Here is a 22869-nt window from a genome sequence, read left to right as displayed (position 1 = left end):
GATAGGAGAGCCAGAAGAGACAAGGATATGTTTCAAATTTGTAGTCAACTATATTTACGAAAGCATTTTCTTACATACAGTAGTGTGGTTGTATTGCATTAAACAAAGCAGAGGACAGAGGGACAGTAACTTATCAATTAACTATGTGGTTGAAAGTCCAAATTACTACAGTCAGCAGTTTGTAAAACCAAAGACACCATTGTTAGGAGATTAGCTCATAGGCAAAAAAGCCAACTGCTTTGTGGTATTGCTGGTTTCAAGAAGACTGGATATTTTCCATGGATTAAGGGCTGGAAAAATTTTCTACAAAACCAAATGTATATACTGGTTAACCTTGGTAAGATTTGGAATACTCTAAAAAAAACTGAAGACAGACCTTTGCTAAGGCAACAGCATGTGATTTGTAACATACAGAAATCTATTCATTATAAAATGTCTCAAGAGAGACTTTACACATTTATGACATGGTCCCACAGATGGCCGTTAAGGTGATTACACAACTGGAAAGCTTGTCATAGGAAAAAAGGCTAAAAGAATTGGGTTTGTTCAGCTCAGAGAAGGTGAAGGGGCAGGAAGGGAACCTAACTGCTCTTTCAGTACCTACAGCGCAGTCACAGGGAAGATGGCAATACTCTCTCCAGAGTGATACCAACAAGTCAAGAAGTGACTGGGGTGGGAGGGGGGGCACTTTATCTGCACATAAGCAAATTTCTTCTCTGAGAATATACTTAAATATTGAAACAGATTTCCCAGAGGAGGACAGAAATTTCCCTTGCTGAAAATATTCAAGATATGGCTTGACTGGATACTGGATAACCTAATTTATGGCCCTGCTTTCCACAGAGGGCAGACCAGAGTATCTCCAGGGGTCTTGTCAAGCCACAGCTCTACTGTTCTACAACAAGTTTGATAAAAATGCTAGCCTATACCTGCATATCTATTACTGAAGGGAAGTTTGGAGTACAGCAGTTATATGGAGCAATTTGCTGCAGCAGGAAGGCTCTATATGTACAAGCAGACAATGGACCCTGATTTTAACTGTGAATAAAGCAAGTACTTCAAGCAATCTCTTTTCTCATGAGATACAAGCAAAATTTACCTTATAAAAATGTAGAGCTAGAGAGGGCACCTTATTTTGGCTCAATCCACCTCAGCAACATCAACTAAGAAAATTAAAATTTGATGTTGATCTCATGGTCTTTCCTGAGTATCCTTACTCTATTACACCACTGGAATTAATCATCCCACATTTGTCATTGCAGCAATAAAGAAACAGATCAGGAAGCACAGCAAAACCCAAGCAGCTTTCAAACTAAGATACCAGTTTGTGAAAGAAAATGTTACCAAGAACTCAACTGAAATTACACTCAAGAAGTTGTACCGTGAATCATCTCTGACTGGTTCAAATCATTTTGTTATCCACTGAAACAGGCTAAAAAATTCTGAAGCTGTCTGGAGCTTTCTACCAAAGCTTTCCTCCTAAACAAATCAGATTTTCTCTAGAATACTGTCAAATATTTTTCTCATTCCCTCCTTCCCCCCACAAACCCAGCTATTTCCTAATGCTTTCCCCAGGAAAAATCAGGAAAAATACATTATAGGAGATTAAATGATGTAAGAGTGATGCATTTTAACATTTTTCAACATATGCTATCCAATGTCAGAAAGCAGAAAATGCTTCAATAAAGACTATAGGAAAAAGGCAAAGGTACAATAGCTGTTTTCCAGATGTTGCTTCCCTTCAGCTGCAAGTGGTGGTTAGGGACTTCCTGAGACAGATCTTATGTAAACACTTTTGGGTTTAAGTCTGGGTGGTAATTTTTCTTTACAATGTTTTTTTCTCTGGATCCATCCATTTTTTCTTCTTCCTGCTATTCCTACAAAAACACTTCCTTTCTTAACTTTTGGGTTTGAAAGTTCTTGTGGCAAATGAATCCCGCAATTGAACTGCACCCTGTCTGGAAAAACAATCTGTTTGATTTCTCAAAGTTTACCTTTTTAAGACTGGCCCATTCTTATCTCTTTCAGCTTACCTTGAATTTCTGATCAATGACTCAAAGTTAATTTCTATGACCAGATGTTTTATAGTATTTTCACTCATTCTCAAAGCCAAGTGTTTCAAACCACTCCTTGCCAACTGCATTATCTCGCTGAAGACAACTGTCAGACTTCACAGCCAGACATAACTGGATGTTAGTATCTTTCTGCAAGTAGGATGTTTTATTTTCTAATCACAGACTTTAATGGAAGCTGACTGCCAAGATTTTCACTATGAAAGACAAATCAACTATGGAATCTTTTAAAAATCACGTCATTCAGCCTAAAGCCTCTTAAAAATCCAGTGAACTGCACTTCACAATATCACAGATCCAAGGAAAAGGTATGCCCATTTGGTCCAAGCAGAATGCCCACACAAAGGCACATCCCGTTTTTCTCTTCAGTCCTCCCCAAAGAGCAAACATCTAAAGTTATTCAAACAATTCAGTTACGCTACAAATACCTGGCATATCCAAATAAAAGCTCCCTGTCATCAAGTCAGCACAGCTTTTCTTTTTCTCTGTAGACAAAACTGCAGCAGGTTGAAGAAATAAGCTTTGTCATATGCTATTTGGAATGACCCACACACAAAAGCTTACAGGAACAGGTTATTTAGACAGCTTTTAAAGACAAAAAAGAAATCAAAAGGCTGATCTGTGTCAAAATATATTTCTTGTTCAGCAAAGAGGACAGTCAAAGAAACAGAGTCTGGCTATTTTTGATTTTCAAATATTTTATTTATAATGTAATTCCCTATAAGAGAATGCTAATGACTAGAAAAGACACAAGAGAAGTCTCTAGGCTCCTTCACTGAGTAAAAATTTTAGGCATTTAATTGCACTTATTTAAGTGACCTAAAATCAATGGGCCTGAACTATATGTCAAAGAGCTTAAAAGTAGTTATGGATACATTATAAATATGGGCCTAAATAAACAGCCTCATCCTCAGGAAATAGTTTTTTTCAAGAACCTTGGTGTTGCAGGGCCTAACTTCCAAATTCGAAACCTGTATTTTCCTACAAAAGCAAAGAAGTTAAAACTGTTCATTCTAAAATGAAAACTAAATACTCCACTCAAGTAGTAATCTAGCTAGAGAACTACCTATCTAGCTCTGCAAATAATTGGAGAAACTGATCAGGAAACGACGACAGGAAACAACCACTCTAATATCCTGACAAACACTCAAGGCAACCCACTCCCTTCGCTCTTCCTGCTCCCACTTCCCTCCCTTGAGCAGCTCTGTGTATCCTAGGCTGAAAAAGCACCTTGGGAAGGAAGGAGTGTGAATCATACACACGTTGACAGAAAGTTTAATGGGAATATTGCTAAATCTGTCAAAAATTAACAAAATTATCACTTTTTGGTTCTATTAAGCCAGCTTTTTCAGTATAGAACTGGTATATTGGAAAAGCTTTGGACTGCTTTAATCCCAAGCATCCAGAATATGCCCCTAACTAGTACTGAAATGGTCGCTTCAGTCAGTGATTCTCTCTCTTTAGAATAGTATGGAATAAGCTTCCGAGTTAAAATAGAAAATAATAAACATAAGAGCAAGTTGAAGGAATCAAATGCCATAAAAGGAAAGGTACAAAAAACTTAAAAAGCCTAAGGCATACTGAATTGATAGTGTAATATAGTTAGATACGGGCTTTTTTCTGACATCCACTTTTATGATGGAAATAATTTATCATTATAATAACAACTAGTTGTTCATATTTTAACTCGAATAGAACTAGCTTATATACATTATCTTTAAACCTTTTTATTTTTCCTCTGGTTAATTCAAGCAATCTCACACTGGTTTCCTCCAATTCTACAAACCCCAAATATCTTCAAAACTGACTGACAAATTGCAAACAAACCCATTATTACAGCATGATATAGCTTTCTTATGATGTCAACGACATACAGTAACTGAAACCACCATTTCATCTCCTAAACTGTAATTAAAAAAATAACATTTTTATGTTGCAAAGTTTCACTTTTAATTTTGCTAATTTCTTTGCAGGATTCCCAGCAAGTTATAAAGGCAGATTTTCCATTCATTCATTGGAGAAATCTTTTTTAAACCTGGAGCTAATAGCTAATAACCAAAACCGTTCTTCACACAGAGAGTTCCGTAATAGTAAATTTTTAGATAGGTTCCAGGAAAATTGTAGGAATTCCCAGCATTCAAATGAGAAACAGGCTTTAGATTACCAGGACTAGTATGAAGAATCATTCAAAATGCACTGAGGTTCAGCCAAATAATGAATCTCAGTCTGCATTAGAATGTTTTACGAGCTTGTTTGAATATGGACAATTTTGCTGTCCATTATTTCTGCTTTCGAGCTGTTGCCTGACAAAGGTGACCTAGGAAGTACTAAGAAAGGAGCCCCTCAGCGCTACATCGAGCGAGTCCGCTGGCTCCGCTCGGGCCCGCCCGAGTGCCTGGGATGAACATCCATCTCTGCATCCCTGAGCACGCCGCGCCCGAGATCCTAAGGCAGGAAGTGCCCCTCGGTCCCCGACATTTTGGGGCCGAGTCCCGTGCAGTTACACACCCTCACTGCCGCCTGTTCTAACAAAGCGGACCCGCGTTCTTCGCGGTCTCCCCAGTTTCGCCCTTAACCCCGGCAGTAGCGTTGTCTCGCGGCCGAAACTCGGCTTCCCCCGAGGCCGGGAGCCGCAGCCCGAGGGCGGAGGGCTCCGCCGGGGTGGCCGCAGCACGAAGCTCCTCCCGGCAGCCCCACTGCCGCGGCGGCCCGGGGGCGGAGGCAGCTCGCCCGTCCAACCAGCACCCGGCAGCTCGCCGCTGCTTCGCCTTCTCTCCCCCTTTCCCGGCCAGGATAAGCCTGCCACAAAGAGCAGGGGTTCAAATGAGGCTGCTCCGGGCCGCCTGAAGGGACGGCCGGGAGCGCCGAGCGCCCCGCGGAAAGGTACCGCTTCGGACGCGGAGCGCAGCCCGGGCTGCCGAGCCCAGAACGGTCCTGAGCAAGAAAAACGCAGAAGAGAAAAAGATTTGCGCCTCTCTCCCCAGTACGTCCCGCGTGGTCCCAGCACGGCACACGCGGACTGCGGGTCGCCGAGGCGATGTCACCGCGGTCGGGCCGCGGCGGCAGCTGCTGACGGGAGCGGCCGAGGAGCGGCGGCAGAAGCGCCAGGAGACGCGGTAAGGACGGGCAGAGCCCCGGCTGCCGGACGGGGGCGGCGGTTCCGTACGCGCGGCTCCGGGCAGCTCCCGCTGTACGGAGCCACCCAGCCAATGCCAGCTTAGCAGAGTAGGACTGCTCCCTCAGATAAAGCAGCAAGCCTGTTTTTTGACTTCAGAAAACCAAAAATACCCCTGAGGCCAAAGAAAAAATCCGTCACATATTAAAATAAAAGTTGCAAAGATAGCTGAGACATTACGTGCCAGGCACTGAAGCCTTGATACTATTTTCAAGAATACGATTTTATTTTTTAAAAAACCCCTTGCTTATTTTTGCACGTAACTCTGATCTTCACTCTTCTTTAAACTTGCCATCCAAGAATTTTTCTAAGACATAATATTTTCTAAAGGACTGTCTTAAAAATTATGAAACCTCCAGTCTTTTTTACACTCCTGTCTGATTAGGGAAATGCAAAACTTTCTGATACTTTAACAGTCTATAAAGTAAATATTTGAAGTATTTCACAAAAAAATTAAGAGGAACTAGCATTTATAAGTATATTCATGCAGGCATCAAACTATTACACGATCTAACTGCTATTTTTCACGTGTAAAATGCATCACATTTATTAAAATATGAATCTGTTTAAAGGCTGTTATGGACAATGTGCATGCACACATATGAGCACACACAGTATGAGCACTTTCTGGTAGTGATTGGATTAAGTGAAAATAAGGTGAGGCCGCTGTTAAGGGAAGCAACAACAAAAGCAGTGCTTTCTTTCAGTAATTACATTCCACATCTATGACAGAACTTTAGTAAAGCACAAAGAACAATCCACAAACAACTAAAATTCTTAGTAATCAAGAAGAAAATTTGTACTTCTTGTAACTAAAGGTTTTGCCAAAACTTGAAGAAAGTTACATGGCAACAAAAGATACATAATCTGCAGTTTCTTGCAGCAACTGATAGTATTTCAAAACAAAAGTTCTCCAAGACCTCATAAAGACACTCTCATTCTGAAGTGTTCCTTTAGTCATTCATTCCCCTCATTAGAAAAAGTATTACCTTTTTAAAAACTGATCTGGGGCTTGAACTAAAATTTCCATGTTAAGGGGGCAGAAAATCTGACAAGAGAATGTATTCTAACACAAGTATCTTAAAGGAATTAACTGGTTAATGCCAGTGTGGCACTTTTTACAATAGAAGCAAGTAACTAGTGGCAAGACCACAAAAGTGATTCCCTCCATAAGTTTGGAGTTAAAATTTTCAATTCCGTTTAGTATTGTGTTTTCATAACTAACTCTGCATGGTACTATGTGTCAGCCCTTTCCATGGATTTACTTTAAAACTCAAAGCCCAACTTTCAATTTTTTTTTTCAGTCCTACTATACTGTATTTTCACTGTGAATTGGTGTTTCCTTTTACAAAACAAACCAAAATCACTATCTAGGTTTTTCACAGCAATACTTTTGATCTATAAGTCAAGATATGAGTTTATTCCAAAAGAAACACTGCAGCAGTGGGAGTCTCTCCTCTTACAAAAGAGCAAATTTCATATTAAGTTTGAAGATTACCTTTTAGAGGTAAAAATTGACAGGATAAATTAACAAAATTCCCATGGAAAAAAATACGTGAAGGAGTAAAAACAGAACATGAGCTCTAAGACAAGGGGCAGGGAGTAGGAAAGCAAGCAGATTCAAAAAAATTCATGCTTGTCTTATCACAGTGGTGTTTTGAAATCCAGATCATATTACTGGCTTGGTGCCTGGAACATGCCAGCTAACTGTAAGTCCACAAACACTGGCTATTAAAGGATTCTGCAGAAGCAAAAACCTAAGATTTGTTTAAAAAATGCAAACCCAAGCATTCTAATTTTTCATAGCAGGATTTCACATTTTCAACACCCTTGCTTCATTTGCTTTCATAATGCATTGAAAATGTAAAACTGGATTAATTTAAAAACACCTTTTAATATCAAAGACGGAAGTATTAAGCAGTGAAGATGTATTGCTAGCTGTTCATGTTTCTTCTTTAGAATGTACTGTTATCAAATTATGTACAAATTCACAATAAAATACAGTGGTTTGTCTTTTAGAGAATAAATACTGTCATAGCCAACATCATGCCTTTTGTGAACATGCCTTCCTTTATATGCCTCAGTGCCTGAGGACTCTGCACAGAAGATGGCATATCAGAGGTGTGGAGGAAAAGACAGCCCATCAAAAGGACTCCTAGCCTTGATTTATTAAATATGATCAGCACACACACATGAGCTGATTAACCCACAGAGCTGAATTTTGTAACGGTAGCATTTAGCACAGCTGAATGAGCTCACCTGTATGTACCATATCATTTTTTCTTCATAGTCAAAGCAACCACTTCAGAAAATATGAGTGTTATCCATTTTAAATGTGTGTTTTTCACCTGTCTGGGTATTCTAAAAGATTTTGATGTGTGAGAGTAATTACAGTGCACTCAGTTCTGGCATGCTGGAACTACATGAACTCTTAACAATCCAGTCTCTAGACTGTAAGCCCTTCCTCAGTCAGAGCAATTGGTAGAGATGGAAATAAATGCTGAGTGTTGGACCTTGCCTATCCATTCTTAAATTAAATGGAGGTCACCTCTTAAAAAAAAAAACCCAAACCCCTCCAAAACACCCAACCCACACCACAAATATAAAACCCTATACAGAAAATGGAGTGAAATATTAGAAGAAATGAACCCCTCCAATCCTGAAACTAACTTCTAAGGTATGTAATACTCTGGGAACCTTTTTAGGGAGGCTGAGTGACAATGATTATTGTAAAAATAAAAACTCTTATCCCAAAGATATCATGACTTAAATGGATAATCCTATTTTATTTTGACAGCTTCGGAGTATTCTGCTTAAAATAAGTACATAGGAAACTCACTTCATCACCTTGTTTATAATAATTATCATAGCCCAGTAAACTAGTAATGCCTTCGTAGTTCCTCAGCTGCAGCATACAAGCCACTAAAGATCTTTTCTAGCTTGTTAAAGCTGGCTGCTCTCTGCATCGTATACCAGGTTCTCACTATCAGTTCCACAAACCAAACAGACAGTGTTTTTTCTTATCTTTGCAGTAAACTCAACTATACTGCAATCCAAATAGCTATTAAAGTCCTCAGAAATGCTCTTCTTATAACATCTGAGTTTTAGCACAGAAAATTGCCTCCTCTGTAAAGAAGTCTCCAAGGGTCACCAGAGTGTCACGTACCATGCGTTCAAAAGCTGCCTTTCCATAGATTAATGCATTACAATGTCACACCTGTGTTTCTCTGGCTTTGTTGCAGTTTACTATACATAGAAATACAAAAGCAGCAGCAAGCAGCAATCCTATTGCTTTTACCTGCTGTTATGGGATCTGTTATATTCTGTATCTGTAGAATTAACTCATAATAACACAACTTAAGATACAAAACTTCTATTCTGGTATGAAATCCAGGGAATTTTTTTCTCGTTTGTCTTAGTTAAGGTTTTCCACACAAGATTCACGCAAATTATTTTGCATTTGTACTTTTCCAAAATGCTGCAGTACACATGATGTCTTAAGCATCAAAACCTTTCTTCCTTAAGCTTACTTGTAATGTTAAGCAATACATAATAAAGCTCAGTGCTCAGCCACCATTCAGTAGTTTTCCCACAGTTTTACCTCTACTTTTTGCAGGACACTGAAAAGCACAGTTATAAAAAGGATATGGTATAAACTCCTAGACACAAAATGCCAATCTCTCAATGATTGAAAGACTCAACATTGCAAAACCACTTGAGATCTAGATGTGAGAGTGTCGACACTATATACTAAGGCTTTCATGTACACATTTCCTTCCAGAGTAATAAGGCAAGTGTCTCTTTTATGAACAAAATTCATTCAACAAAAAAGGCACAGCATTTAAAAGCTACTGGCAGCATTTTCAGATAATCTTAATGATTCTATGATTGTTATTATAAGTCGTATTTTTCATTTGATGGAAACAGACCTTCACTGTACAGAATCCCAAAGGCAAGATATTTCATAAAACCTGAAAGAGATGGTTAACCAGTTTGTTTAGTAAAAACGAGGCATCCAAGGCATGGCATCAAAACCAACAAATAATGAAAAAAGGTATACAGTTTGGATTATTCAATATGATGCACGTTGTAGGTAGCTGAAACCCAAAAAGACCATAGTGCTGACATTGCTACCTTTAATGCTCCCTCTTTAGGCAAGCTGATTGAAAACAGAAATGAGCATTTGCCAAGCAGTAACATTTTCCACGTAGAAATATTTTTGCCTTTATAATTTCAGGATCATGACAGTGATGAAACGATATGTTGTGAAATATCTGTATAATCTTATATTGTAAAATACTAAAATCTTGTTGAAGTACATAAATTTCAAGATATTCATAAAAATCAAAAGGCAACACATTTTGACTAATGAAAAGCTGCATATAAATAAGACAGAATACAGAACAGAAAAATCTTTCAAAGCAAAGCCAAAGTAAGATTTTATTTGTGTTTTCTCTCTAAAGGACAGAAAAAGTAATCAAATGCGGAAACATCCAATATCCCTTTCAGAAAGTTTATTTCCTCTTTTGTCACCAGATCATGGAAACATCCTTACTCAGATAAACATTTAATGAGCAAACCACCTACTTCCAATTATATACACAGATAGGCAAACATCCGGTATACAAGCCAAAATTTTAACTAAAAGCACTTGTGCTGACTAGGGAGTATAAAGCTGCTACAATTATATGCCACACAACAATGCTGCCAAACATTTTCATACAAATGCAGTTGTTATACTGGCAAAAGACAAAGAGGAAACAAAAGTATTTTGCCTGTATAAAAATAAAATATACTACCAAGCAGGTAGACATACACAAAACTGAAGTTTGGTGCATCTGCACTAGGGCAAGTCCACCCCAACTCACTTGCCATGAAAACTGCTTTTATGAGTATGCATCTTGAAAAGTCAGAATCTAGAGATGAAACAATGAAATTACTTCAATCTGGTTAGAAGCTCCATTTGATGCTTAATCAAAATAATTTCCTTTTAGTGTGCTTTGTTCACCTGTTTTTTGTTGGTATGCTTTTTTAGTGTGTTAAAGTTTTGTCAATATGTATAAAGGATAAGAGACAGACAATGCTGTATTTCCAGTAATTAAGAAAATTTGTCACAAACCTGCAAGCATCCTTTTAGGTTCAAAACTCTACAGCTGCCCAAATGGAATTTTGCATTGGGAACAAATATGGCCCTAGTCATATAATTTCCTTCCAGTCCACTGCAGTAGAGCAGCTACTGGCAGAGGGCAAGGGGAAGGGAGTCAGGGAAACAGGAAGAACTGAGTGACCAGCAAGCAACAGCAGCAATCGAGTACAAGGAGTATCTGCAATTACTGAGCACAGGAGAAAACTAAAAGTTATTGTCCTAGCCATCAGATACAATCTTCCTCATACATGGGAAAGAATCCTAATGTTCTAAGAATCTGATGTTCTGGTACGCAAAAGAAAGGTATTAAAAAAAGCATTAAATCCTTCCCTAAAATTATTTCTTTGGCTTCCCTCCCTGCTTTCTCCATTCCAATAAGCTTTTTAGTCCCTGAAAGATTAATCATTTAGAGTTGTTCAAATGACCATGTGAACTTCATTTTAATCCAACTGCAGAAAGGAAGGAATGCCATTTATTCATGACGTCCTTCACAATATGCAACAAAACACTTTTTTTTTTTTTTTTACCAAATAAATACAGACAGTAATAGACTTAAAAAATTATCATATACAGACTGCAGGAAGGAGGATAGCTGATGACAGTATGGTTCTTGTTTCTGTTTGTACTGGGGCATTCTCTAACCAATGCCATTTTCCTTCCACTTTTTCTTACAAGAACATCTTAGAAAAGGTGACATGTGTCACTAGACAGACACAAAAAATTACACTCACCCGTCAGGTTGAGAAGCAAGAAAAAGAAGAAGCTTTATTTTGAGATTCTGACTTATACAGTCTTTGGAATTTGATCAGGGATTGGCAGACGAAGTTAACACCTCTCTGAGTGCACTGGTCAACCCAGAAATCTATCAATTTGTCCTTCCCCCTGGAAGGAATGTATTATTTACCAAACATCAGTCTTTATTTTACAAGCATGAGAACTCCAGTAGAGAAATGTAAAAACATCGGAAGGCTGAAAAATCAGGGCAACAGACATGCAGGCAAGACCATGACAGAGAAACATTTCAGCATGGTCTAATTATGCTGATGTCATTCAGTGGTGGCACTGGTCAAACCCTAGAATAGGCTTCCTAGAGAGGAGTCACCCACATGGTCAGGCAGTGGGACTAGAGGATCATTAGGCTGATATGTTATAATGAGGCTGACGAACTCTGTCCCGTTATTTTTTTACATAGTTCTTTAAAAAAATCTGGGGAAAAATCTGTTCGATGTTGCTCTTTCTTCAGCTTAGAAAAGTATGGACACCCCAAAGCCATACTCAAAATATGAGATGCTGTAAGAGGCAGAAGTGAACTCTGAGGAAAAGAATAGATTTCTTTTCAGTGGTCACAATAAGTACAGGTTTAGAGGGGGGGGAAAAAAGGATATTAAAATTCCAAAATAAAACTATTTTACACCTATATGCAAGAGACATTTGCAAAACCAGTCATCTGTGCAGAAACATGAGGCCTGGAAAACTGCCAGGTTTTCCAAGTGTGACCTGCTGTGCAAATGCTGATTATGCAAGTTAAAGCTGTCTGGGGTGAATTTATGTTTTGTATTTTCCAGCGCTCCAAATAGCATTGATTTACTTAGAGAAACCATGTCAAACTCCAGATTTTCATCTGACATGTTTTCAGGATTTTTGAGAAGTTCTATATAGCACAACTCCTTTCTACTTGCAAAATGAAGATGAGTTTATTCCAAATAAGAAACTGAGGCAAAAGTATACATCCAAAAATTTTGAGAGGGATTAAATCCTGCTCACTTTGAGTCTTTTACAGAAACATCTATGGTTTATTTCACAAAACCAGAAAAATATGAATGACAACCATATCTCTTCTCAGAATGAATAATAAAGGATGCATATCTGTCATTAGCTTGATTTTTTTTTTTTTTAAATCTCTTTAAAACTCAGCAGTTGCCTAGAATCATAAACCAGTTTAGACTGGATGGGACCTTATCTTCATCTTACAGAGCAAGTCTAGTTTCAACATTAGATCAGACTGCAGGACAAATCAAAATTTCATATATTTCCAGGAATGGAGATGCTCATACTGCTTCAGTCCTCAGTCACCCATACAATGAAGTTCATTTTTTTTAAAACCCAACTTTTTCTTGAGGTAATTTGTATCCACCATATACTTTCACTGTGCACTTCCAAAAAGAATTTATCTTCCTTAAAAATACCCATTATGTAGTTGAACATATCTTTCTTTACCTTCTCACCTGGAAGCTACACAAATCTCACTATTCCTGCTACTCTTCATTTATCATGCCTGCCAGCCTCCAGCTATCCATGCTGAGTGTACTCAGCTGGACTCACTCCAGTTTCTCACAGCTGTTACTATCACCATTTCATGTAATTTAAAAAATTATTGTACTAAAGATGAACAAGCAGTAAGGTAATAGATACTTCAATACTGAATACTTTTTTGCATACTTTTTTCAATACTTTTACTTAAATACATTTACTGATTTTTTTTTCATGATAAATGTTTTACAAGCAAAGGAAAACACGATGGCAACACCACCTTGGTTAAAAAGTATCTCTCTTTATACCCTGAAAAAACTCCATACTGCATTTTTCATTCATTCTATTTAAGAAAACTAGGTTGCATATACATGAGTATTAAAAATCAACAACAAAAATGTTTTAGAAATACACGACAAAGTGCTGTTCAAGTAGCTGATAAGAGAGTGGTTTGTGATGGGTATTTCTGGCAGCAGTGGCAATGCTAAACCCATGTTTCCAAGTCTACTGTTGCCTACAAAGTTCTGGGGGATTGACTTATTTTTTGAGATTGTGAAGGCCTCAGCTGTCCGCCTTAAATATGAATCTGCATGGAGAACTAAATTAGGGTAATTTCACCAAAGGGCAACTGTTGTAGTATGCCAGTAGACACTACCAGCTGATTGAGATCACTGTGCATCATCACTGTCCATCAATCTGCAGCTATATTTCCCCTTTCAAGAAGGGACTCTGAAGTTAAATGACTAGGCTGAGCATAGGGAGAGTGTCTCCAGTGACAGTCATAGGAAATGTTTCAGTTGTAAATGCTACTAGTTTAGAAAAATAACAGGTTTTACTGCCTATAATATCTGAGTAGTAGCATTTTTAACTTAAGGACCAATGTAAAGTAAGTTTTTCCTTTTTTCTTTTTTAAGCAACGGAGGTTCAGTGCTGCTGAATCAAGTAAAATTGTTACATGCCACCTCACAGTATCTGTATACAGTATAAAATACTGTAAATTAACTGTTTGACGTTTTTAGAACTTTTGGCAGCATTAATACGCATATTAACTTACATTCTGTTTATATTTAAAGGCTGTATTTGTAACTGTAAGAAATGGAAAGTGTAATTAATATTTAAATGAAAATCTTGGAAATTTTTGTGGTACTTGCGTGGAAGAAAGGACTCTTCAAATCCTTGTATTTATTGCTTACATTCTTGGAAGGCTTTAGATGAACTATAAACTATAGTTCTGACCACAGAAAGATAGAACTACTCCCCATGATGTCCACTTTAGTCAACAGAAGTTGATGCTGGACAACAAAAATACCTCATTTGCACACATAGTTTCTATCTACTACTCTGTAAGTTTTCGAAGAGACTATAATTTGTAAATCCACACTGATTTTCTACTCGTTACTTACTGTTAAATTTATTTTAAAACAGATTTTAAGAAGTTCATTGCAGAAGAATATTTGACCAGAACTGGAGGATCATGATGACAACAAGATTCATCTGTTTAATACTAGTAACTGTTGTGGGAGTTACTACAAGTGAAACACAGGAATTTGAAGACAAAGACAAGGAAAAGGCTCAAGAATTCATTTATATGAACAGATACAAGCGTTCCAGTGACACACAGGACAAATGCACTTACACCTTTATTGTACCTCAGCAGAGAGTGACAGGTGCCATTTGTGTTAATTCTAAGGAGCCTGAAGTTCTACTTGAAAACAGAGTAAATAAACAAGAATTACAGTTACTGAACAATGAACTTCTTAAACAAAAGAGACAAATTGAAACTCTCCAGCAACTGGTAGAGGTGGATGGTGGAATTGTTAATGAAGTTAAACTCTTAAGAAAAGAGAGCAGAAATATGAATTCTCGTGTCACACAACTCTACATGCAGCTATTACATGAAATTATCCGAAAACGTGACAATGCCTTAGAACTTTCTCAACTTGAAAATAAGATTTTGAACCAAACTGCAGACATGTTGCAGCTTGCAAACAAATACAAAGACTTAGAGCACAAGTATCAACATTTGATGTCAATTGCCAATAATCAGACAATAATAATTGCCCAGCTAGAAGAACATTGTCAAAGAATGCCATCCATAAAGCCACTACCACAAACTCCACAACCACCAATTAAAGTGTACCAACCTCCTACATACAATCGCATTAATAACCAGATATCTACTAATGAGATTCAAAGTGATCAGAACTTAAAGGTTCTGCCACCTACCTTACCAACTATGCCTGCAGTTACTAGTATTCCAATTTCAACTGATAAACCATCTGGTAAGTAATATTATTGATACATTTACATTAGTTCATACTAATATGAAGTGGGCAACATTTTATTTGTAATATCAAAAACACCATATGAATTTATTTAGCTTGTGAATTTTACATACATGCTGTAGTAGAAACACAGAAAGCAAGCAAAACAATTGTGAACGTCTAAGACAAACACACTATGCTCACAGATTTTTCTCATGTTACTTTGCCAAGACAAACCCATCATTTGTATTATATATGTGAGATAAAGGACTTTCAGAAAAATCTTACTAATCAAGTAATCTAAATTTTATTTATCTTTGCTCAACACTGAACTGCTACAATTCATGACAGCTGAAGGAGTCTGACATTGCGTAAATGTGTGAAGTAATTACAAATTTGTTGATCTAACATCTGATAATGTGCTTGTGTAATTAAAAAAGGACTAAGTATCTGCTCTGTACCTTATATGGGACACTTATGCTCTACACCGGAGCAAAAGGAAGCAAATGGTGGAATAGTAAGGGGATACTATACAGCTTTTATTAAGAGTTTTAGGAGTTCAGCCACAAGCATTATTTGATGATGTGAAATCACATTAGAGATCAACTGATCTAAGTGATAGCAAAATAACAGGTAAATAATAATTAGTTTCACTTGTGGTCCCACAACTAAAAAACACCAAAACCAAAACTGTTCAGCTATGCATTCCATACAACAAAGCTTTGCTCTTCATTGTGTGGACAACACAACTTCTTCAGAAAAAAGGTAGTCACAGATCTCTGAGCTCAGACCTAACTGAAATAGAGTATTGCAGGGGAACTGCACTCTATATATTTCATGGCTATTTGCAAAACGTTCCAAAGGACATCAAATAAATATTTTAGGATTATCAAATAATGCAACTGCCACATGTTAAAAAACCAACCAAACCAAATGACCCCCATATTGTTTCTCCATGGAAATACAATGAAAGAAACTTGACCAAGTAAGCATTGAGTTTCTTAAGTCTTTAAGTCTCTAACAAATTTTGCTAGTATTTTCACAGTATTGCCAAAGATAGTGCACCAAAGCCTGTATTGCGGCATGCAAAACCTCTGCCAGAAATACTATGATTCTGATGTACTATGTAAGGAAAAATTCTCAGACGAAGATCAGGTCTACTACAACTCCTTTGGAATAATACACCATGGCTTCTCTAATAAGTGCATTTTGACTTCAAACTCAAAGTAGGTTCAAGCTTGGAATAGTATTCCCCTATCTTTCTGGAAGGGAGATACCTCTCCCCTTTACTCCCTTACACTCTTTGTCAACTTGCTAATTGTCCACATCCTCCATGTGCATTCAAGTCCTTAAACTGGAGCCGAGGATTCACTATCAAACAGCAGAACAGAAAAATTACTTCAGGTGCACAGTACTTTTTGCTGATCTATCCTCATACATTTTCCCACTTTTGAAAAGTAAAACACTAATTCTGAACCAGTCTGCAACCCTGTAGAACTCTCAGATCTTCACCTGAGGAAGTGCTGGTTATCCAGCAGTTTTTCACAGTGATCTCCGGAAGTCTCTTTGGCTGTCCACAATTCTAAGATAATATTTCACATCTGCTTCTTCTCCCTGGATCACATAACTTATCAGAAAAAGAAGTTTCATGTTTCTTCTGCACAAATTGGTTATAATATTCTCTCATTTTCTCACCTGCAGCTTTTTATTTGTTCAAGCGTGTTTCCAACCACTGAAGTTAAGCTAATTAACCTTTTATTTCCAGGGCATCCTCCTTCCCCTCTCTTGACACTTCTTTTCAGTCAAGAAACATGTAAAACCTTTCCCTCATCCTCATCCTCCAGAATGTTCTCTATTCACAAAGCACATCTGAAAAAAACCCCATCCTTAAAATTAGTGCCATAAATGATGCTTTAGTCAGACGTCTGGAGGGAACTAGGAAAAAAACCCAAAAAGACAGCCACAAACAACATCCTACAGAACAAACAAAACCCACCACCACAACTGCCCAGACAGTGGAAAAAACACATCCACATACTTTATCCTTTCCATACTATGTGTTGAGTTCTCAACGTTAGCCAAAGCTCCTGGCTGTACTAACCACCTGATCACAGCCAACCTGTGCAATGATAACTGGAACAAAATACAAGAAAAATAGTAAATGTCTTCTATTAATCTGCTGACAGTCTGAATTTATGTTGCTGCTTCCACTGTTAATGTCTGTGCCAGTGACATTTTTTGGGATCTGAAAAGCCGAATTTCTCAAAGACAGAATCAAAGTCAAACTTACTGTTTTGTTTTCCAAAGGAAATTCTTACTAATCTATAGAGTCATTCATACTTAGTTTCTTCGAAGATATAATTGATGGTAAAAATACCAGTACAGCTGCCTTAAAATTATTTTTTTAAAAAATCTAACTTTTTTAAAAAAAGTAATTCACCATGAAATGTTCCAGAAATAAAGTTACAAAAAATGAATCTGTTTGAAAACACTTGGTGGATACTCATCCTTTAATAAGAGGAAAAACAAATATGCTATTCAGTGAAACCAATCTCATATAAAAAGCTACCAACTCAAATACTGCCCTGCATTAAAGAAATGCTCAACAACAGTTGGATGCAGAACCTTTCTGTTTTGACACAGGGCCCTGGAGAGACTGTCTACAAGCGCTGGAAGATGGCCATGACACAAGCTCCATCTATCTTGTCAAACCAGAAAACACAAACCAGCTGATGCAGGTCTGGTGTGACCAACGGCATGACCCCGGTGGCTGGACCGTCATTCAGAGACGGCTGGATGGCTCTGTCAACTTTTTCAGGAACTGGGAGACATACAAGGTTAGGACAAGAGAGCTAATTAATGTTTTCCACCCTCTAAAACATACTGATGAAGTTAATTTAAAGGGTGATTTTAGAGTCTAGCCAAGAGCCTACTTGAAAAACAACCTGTGTGCTTACCCTTCCAGAAGAGGAAATCTCTATAAAATAAGTTACAGCAGTTTTCTACTTAAGAATGCACTTGGATTTACCACTAACACAGATGCAGGATACTAACATGCTTCTCTTGCTTCCTTTACAGCAAGGATTTGGTAATATAGATGGAGAATATTGGCTTGGATTAGAAAACATTTATTGGTTAACAAATCAAGGCAACTACAAACTGCTCATAACAATGGAAGACTGGTCAGGTCGAAAAGTATTTGCTGAGTATGCCAGCTTCAGACTGGAGCCCGAGAGCGAGTACTACAAGCTGAGACTGGGACGCTACAATGGCAACGCAGGAGATTCTTTTACTTGGCACAATGGCAAACAGTTCACCACACTAGACCGGGACCACGACGTATACACAGGTAGGAGGCCCCTCTCGGAAGTACAAACGGATGTGTCAACCCTTACACAGAGTAAGGCCAAAACTGAAAGTTTTTACACTAGACAAGGGTCTGTAAAATATGCTATGAAGGGTTGAGACAGTAACACACATTGATTTTCAGGCAAGTAACAAGGATTCTATCTGTAGTATCTAACTACCTAGCTGGTTCCTGAAGAAGCCTAAGTTCACTTTGTACCACAGTATATCTATATGTTAAACATACAGTTACTGAAAAAAGGCCCAGAAAAACAAACAACCAAAAAAACAATGGAGTTTTGTATTTAGCTTGCTTGCTTTAAGATTTTTCATTTACTTCTCAGCCTGAACTGGAGCTTTCTTTTGCAGGTAACTGTGCTCATTACCAGAAGGGAGGATGGTGGTACAATGCATGTGCTCACTCAAATCTCAATGGAGTCTGGTATCGGGGAGGACACTACCGCAGTCGATATCAGGATGGTGTTTATTGGGCTGAATTCCGGGGAGGATCATATTCATTAAAGAAAGTTGTTATGATGATAAGACCTAACCCTAACACATTTCACTGAAATAACTCTTCTCTTGGTTTGCTTTTTTGTTCTTAAAATCACAAAAGCTATGATGTTATTACCTGAAATTATCTTTTCAGAAATGAGGAATGTAAGATACTGTACATTTACTGATAAAATATGAGGGCTTGTATATTATATATTCAAGAATCATCCCAGGATAAAGAGCTCAAGAAAACTAACTGTAATAACATTCAGAACACCTCTTGGTACTATTAAAACTTGCAGTTTAGATGAAAACTGTAGATAAACTTCCTGGGTTTTATTCCCTGTAAATTAAGTTTGGATGATAAAAATATTGCCACCACATTTAAGTATTTTTGTATGTTATGTATAAATATTCTCAAATACAGGAAATATTACAAACTGTACAGCAAGAGTTTTATTATTATTATCACTGTTGTTATTTTCAGCAATCATTTGACACAGGAATCATATCCTTTGAACTATGTAGCTTGTATATGTACATTAGTGTGATGATTATGTAATCTTCATTAACTACCGTGAATAAAGTTAGCGCTACATAATTCTGTTTTGAAAGCAGATAGCCGAGCTGTTACTGTCCTGATAAATCTGGCCTCTTCCCTTCACTATGGGCATTTAAATAAGCTACTCGTATAACAATTCACCATTAATTCAAATATTTTAGATTAAAAACACAAATTATTTTTCTTACCAAAATGAAGTAGCTACTTGCATATGGAAATGAATTCAGATTTATACAGGTATTACGTGCTCTACAGCCAAAATGTTATACTACACAAATGTTATAGTATTTTGTACCTGACTTCATATCTGCTGTGTAATCAGAAATGGCTGGATATAAATTAAAGGGTCTATCCAACTTTGCAGGCAAATGATAGATACCAATTTATAAGCTATTTAATAGCCTTAGCCTTTAGTTTAAAATTATATAGAGAACTTATCAGTAGGAAAAAGAAGTTATTTTAAACATATTTCACAATTATAACATTATTGTCAAATTATTAAATAGATTTACTCATTTATATTTAGAGGTCAGTCACACTTACAAAATACAGACTGACATAATTCTAATATTCTCCTCATGTAAGTTTCTGTAAGAGATTGTTAACAGACCCATTACAAGACAGTGGCTACTACAAAAAATACAAGTTAAAGAATGCATAAAGGAGGCAGAGTAAAAGCCTCTAGAAATTCAACATATTTTTTGGTCAGCCTGTATGCCTGCATTTGTGTGTGTGTTTGCATACTTTTCCCTTATTACCTGATCACATCTTTACCACAGTATGATGTGTGATGTAGCATGTGTTGTATATAACAAAGTAGGGTTTTTAATATATTAGATTACCCCTGCAATATTGTAATCCTTAATAAAGTAACACATGTTATTTTGATATGTTGAGCTTTATCTTCTTGTAGTTCAGAATACTTCACATTAGTCTGCCTCTGATTCAAACAAACTCTGACAGGCAACCGCTGTTCACGCAGGTGAGATGTTGAAATATTGCAACATAAAAACCAAAACAATTTTCAGCTGGGAGAAATACAGAATTTCCACACAGCCCAAGGATGAAAAACTTTTTGTAGGTTATATGAAACACTCTAATTTTTTAAACAGTATTCAAGCTTTATCTTCCATGGGTTTGTCTACTGAATTCTGGAAAATATTTAAATTTTAGATTAGAAATATTAAGTGCATCTACTGGCCCTAAAGCCTGGCTGCAGTGCTCTTACAGTTAGTAGCATTAAGGCTACTTCATGCTTGGCTTGAGGAAAGAATACAGAGAACTTCAGGTATCCATTGTGCAGATCTCAAGAATGAGGCATTCCCTAGAAAAGCTATTACAGTTGCTCTTCTGTAGCTGGACATATGGCTGGGAATACATCTTGATAGTATAGGCTTTAAACCCATGTTCAAGCTGACAGTCTTTTGTTAAAATAATCATATTTCTTAACCTTTCTACCTAAAAGATGGGTCATTTACCTAGATGCTCATCCATGTAATTAAAAAAAGATAATGCACAGAACTCTATTCGTGAGTTCCTGGAGATACTACATGTGAGAACAGAACTTACTCATTTTTTACATAAAATTAGCATATTTGCATAAAATAATTTTAAACACAGAGCCTGGCACATCAAAAATAATAAAGCATTAAGGATTTGGAACTTACACTGTGAAGTTATTGGCAAGTACATTGGCAGAATCACAGATTCTGCTTAATTTTTTAGAAAATGCACACAGCAGAACTTGGTTTGCCCTAGGTCCACCTACTGTAGTAGATGACCTTACTACAAAGCGTGAAAGGCCTTAGTTTTTACTATTTCCCTGATTATTTCCCAAGGCTTTAATTACATTAATTAATTTCTCCCCACATGTACATCTTTGGCAACACTGCAGTCTAAAAATCCCATACCATACTTTCCTATCATTAGCAAAAGCACATTAGGTGAGTTCATAGAAGAGAGAATTGCAGCACTATGAAGATTTCTAAAATCTTCAATGCTCCTGGAAATCTCCATTTCAAGAAGTGCCATAGGAAACTGAGGTTGCTCTTCTGAATTTTTGAATTATCTCTGCCTTCTTCAGAAGAGTAAAGAAAGAAAATGCTGTCAAAGTAATACGTTATCTGTGTATCAGGATTGAAACAGTGGGGCTCCACCCATAGCATTTAGAAAAAAGCCTGCCACAAGGTTGATGTTACCTCAGAAGAAAATCAACTAGTTATTCTTTTGTATACACATTTCCAAAAATTCTTTCCTGAAACTGTTCTATTATTCAAAGTTTTCAGAATTATCCCCACTTCCGTATTCCAAGCAGAAAAAAAGCAAACACAATATATCTATAGATTATAAGATCATACCCAACTTTGTTCTGTAACATATGGAGACAACCTAAAAGATCACCAGCCGTGAAGACAAGAAAATACTGTTAGCAATTACACCCACAAATTTTCAAAACAATGTGACTGCTATTTTTTCCTAAATCACACTGTGGCTAAACACTTCCAACAGTCCACATCACAGCCTTGCCAATCTCACGATTTGTTTTTTTCTTTCTTTCTCTCTTTTTTTAAAATTGAAAGACTTGCCTGAAAACAAAACAACTGTTGGATGTCTAAACGGTACTTTTAAACACAGTAAGGAATATATTAGTCTCTCATATTATAGCCTGAAGTTGGAAACATACTAGTAGTTGTCTCCTGTATTATTAATCTGGTCACACAAAATGTCCAACTGCACCTCCTAGAATGCAGGGAAAGCCTTAATTTACGAGAACAGTAACACTGCCTAGTCTTTGCCATCAGCAGGGAGAGGGTCTCTCATCTATGAAACACAAGATACAACATATGCAGGAGAATTCAAAGTCTCAAGGAGACTGGCTAAAGACCAGCAGAACTTCAGATTCAAGCCTGTAACTCAGTTGTGTTGGGAAGAAAACGTGCCCTTTTTTTCCTTTCACTTTCATTACCCAAGTCTTTTATAAGGCTTGTAACACACATTTATTTCAGAAATACTTTAAATCTTGTATAAAAGTGGCTTGGAGTGACTTTGTAATAACTGGATAGTATTAAAACATTTCTTACACAAGGCTGAGAGCCAATTCAATAAACCAGGGTACCTGGAAAACTTAAGCGGCAGTTTTAATTTCCTAGTACATTCTCCAGCTCATTTCAAACAATCTCAGGCTTCCAGAGATGAAATAGGAACCCTTCTCTCACAACTAAGTAACTTTCTTGCAGTGATACAAGAGGCTCCGCAGCACAAAACAGGATCCCCATGAACTCTGCAAATCTTCACACCTTGTCACTCTCATTCACTTGTTTTGTGTTCAGTAGTTACTCCTAAAATCATCTAGGACTTGTGCTGCTTGACCTATTCATAAGTGATCTAAAAATGGGAATTAACAGGAACAAAAATCTGCTGATTTTTGATATCACAAATGATATTTACTAAATGAGAGGAGAAAAGAAAAGGGCAGACTGACAGGAATTACAGAAGGATTTACGAGACAAACTGCTTGAACAGTAAAACAGAAGGTGAAATTCTACAGACAGTTTTACATA

At 37.2% G+C, this 22869-nt stretch overlaps 2 protein-coding genes across 5 annotated transcripts in view; one reads left to right on the top strand and one right to left on the bottom strand.

The window, feature by feature from the left end:
- The window catches only part of RALGPS1 (Ral GEF with PH domain and SH3 binding motif 1), a 66443-nt gene that overhangs the window by 35174 nt on the left and 8400 nt on the right, over positions 1 to 22869 (bottom strand). The gene's annotated exons all lie outside the window — the stretch shown is intronic.
- On the top strand, positions 4367 to 20197 carry ANGPTL2 (angiopoietin like 2). Its single transcript, XM_066333047.1, has 5 exons — positions 4367 to 5188; positions 14069 to 14925; positions 17551 to 17744; positions 17986 to 18256; positions 18622 to 20197. The coding sequence occupies exons 2-5, from the start codon at positions 14118 to 14120 to the stop codon at positions 18819 to 18821; spliced, it is 1473 nt and encodes a 490-aa protein (XP_066189144.1). The 5' UTR covers positions 4367 to 5188; positions 14069 to 14117; the 3' UTR covers positions 18822 to 20197.

The sequence above is a fragment of the Sylvia atricapilla genome, chromosome 19, assembly GCF_009819655.1.
Source record: "Sylvia atricapilla isolate bSylAtr1 chromosome 19, bSylAtr1.pri, whole genome shotgun sequence".
Lineage (NCBI taxonomy): Eukaryota > Metazoa > Chordata > Aves > Passeriformes > Sylviidae > Sylvia > Sylvia atricapilla.
The sequence above is the reverse complement of the archived record's forward strand: the minus strand, read 5'-3'. Positions and strand labels throughout refer to the sequence as shown.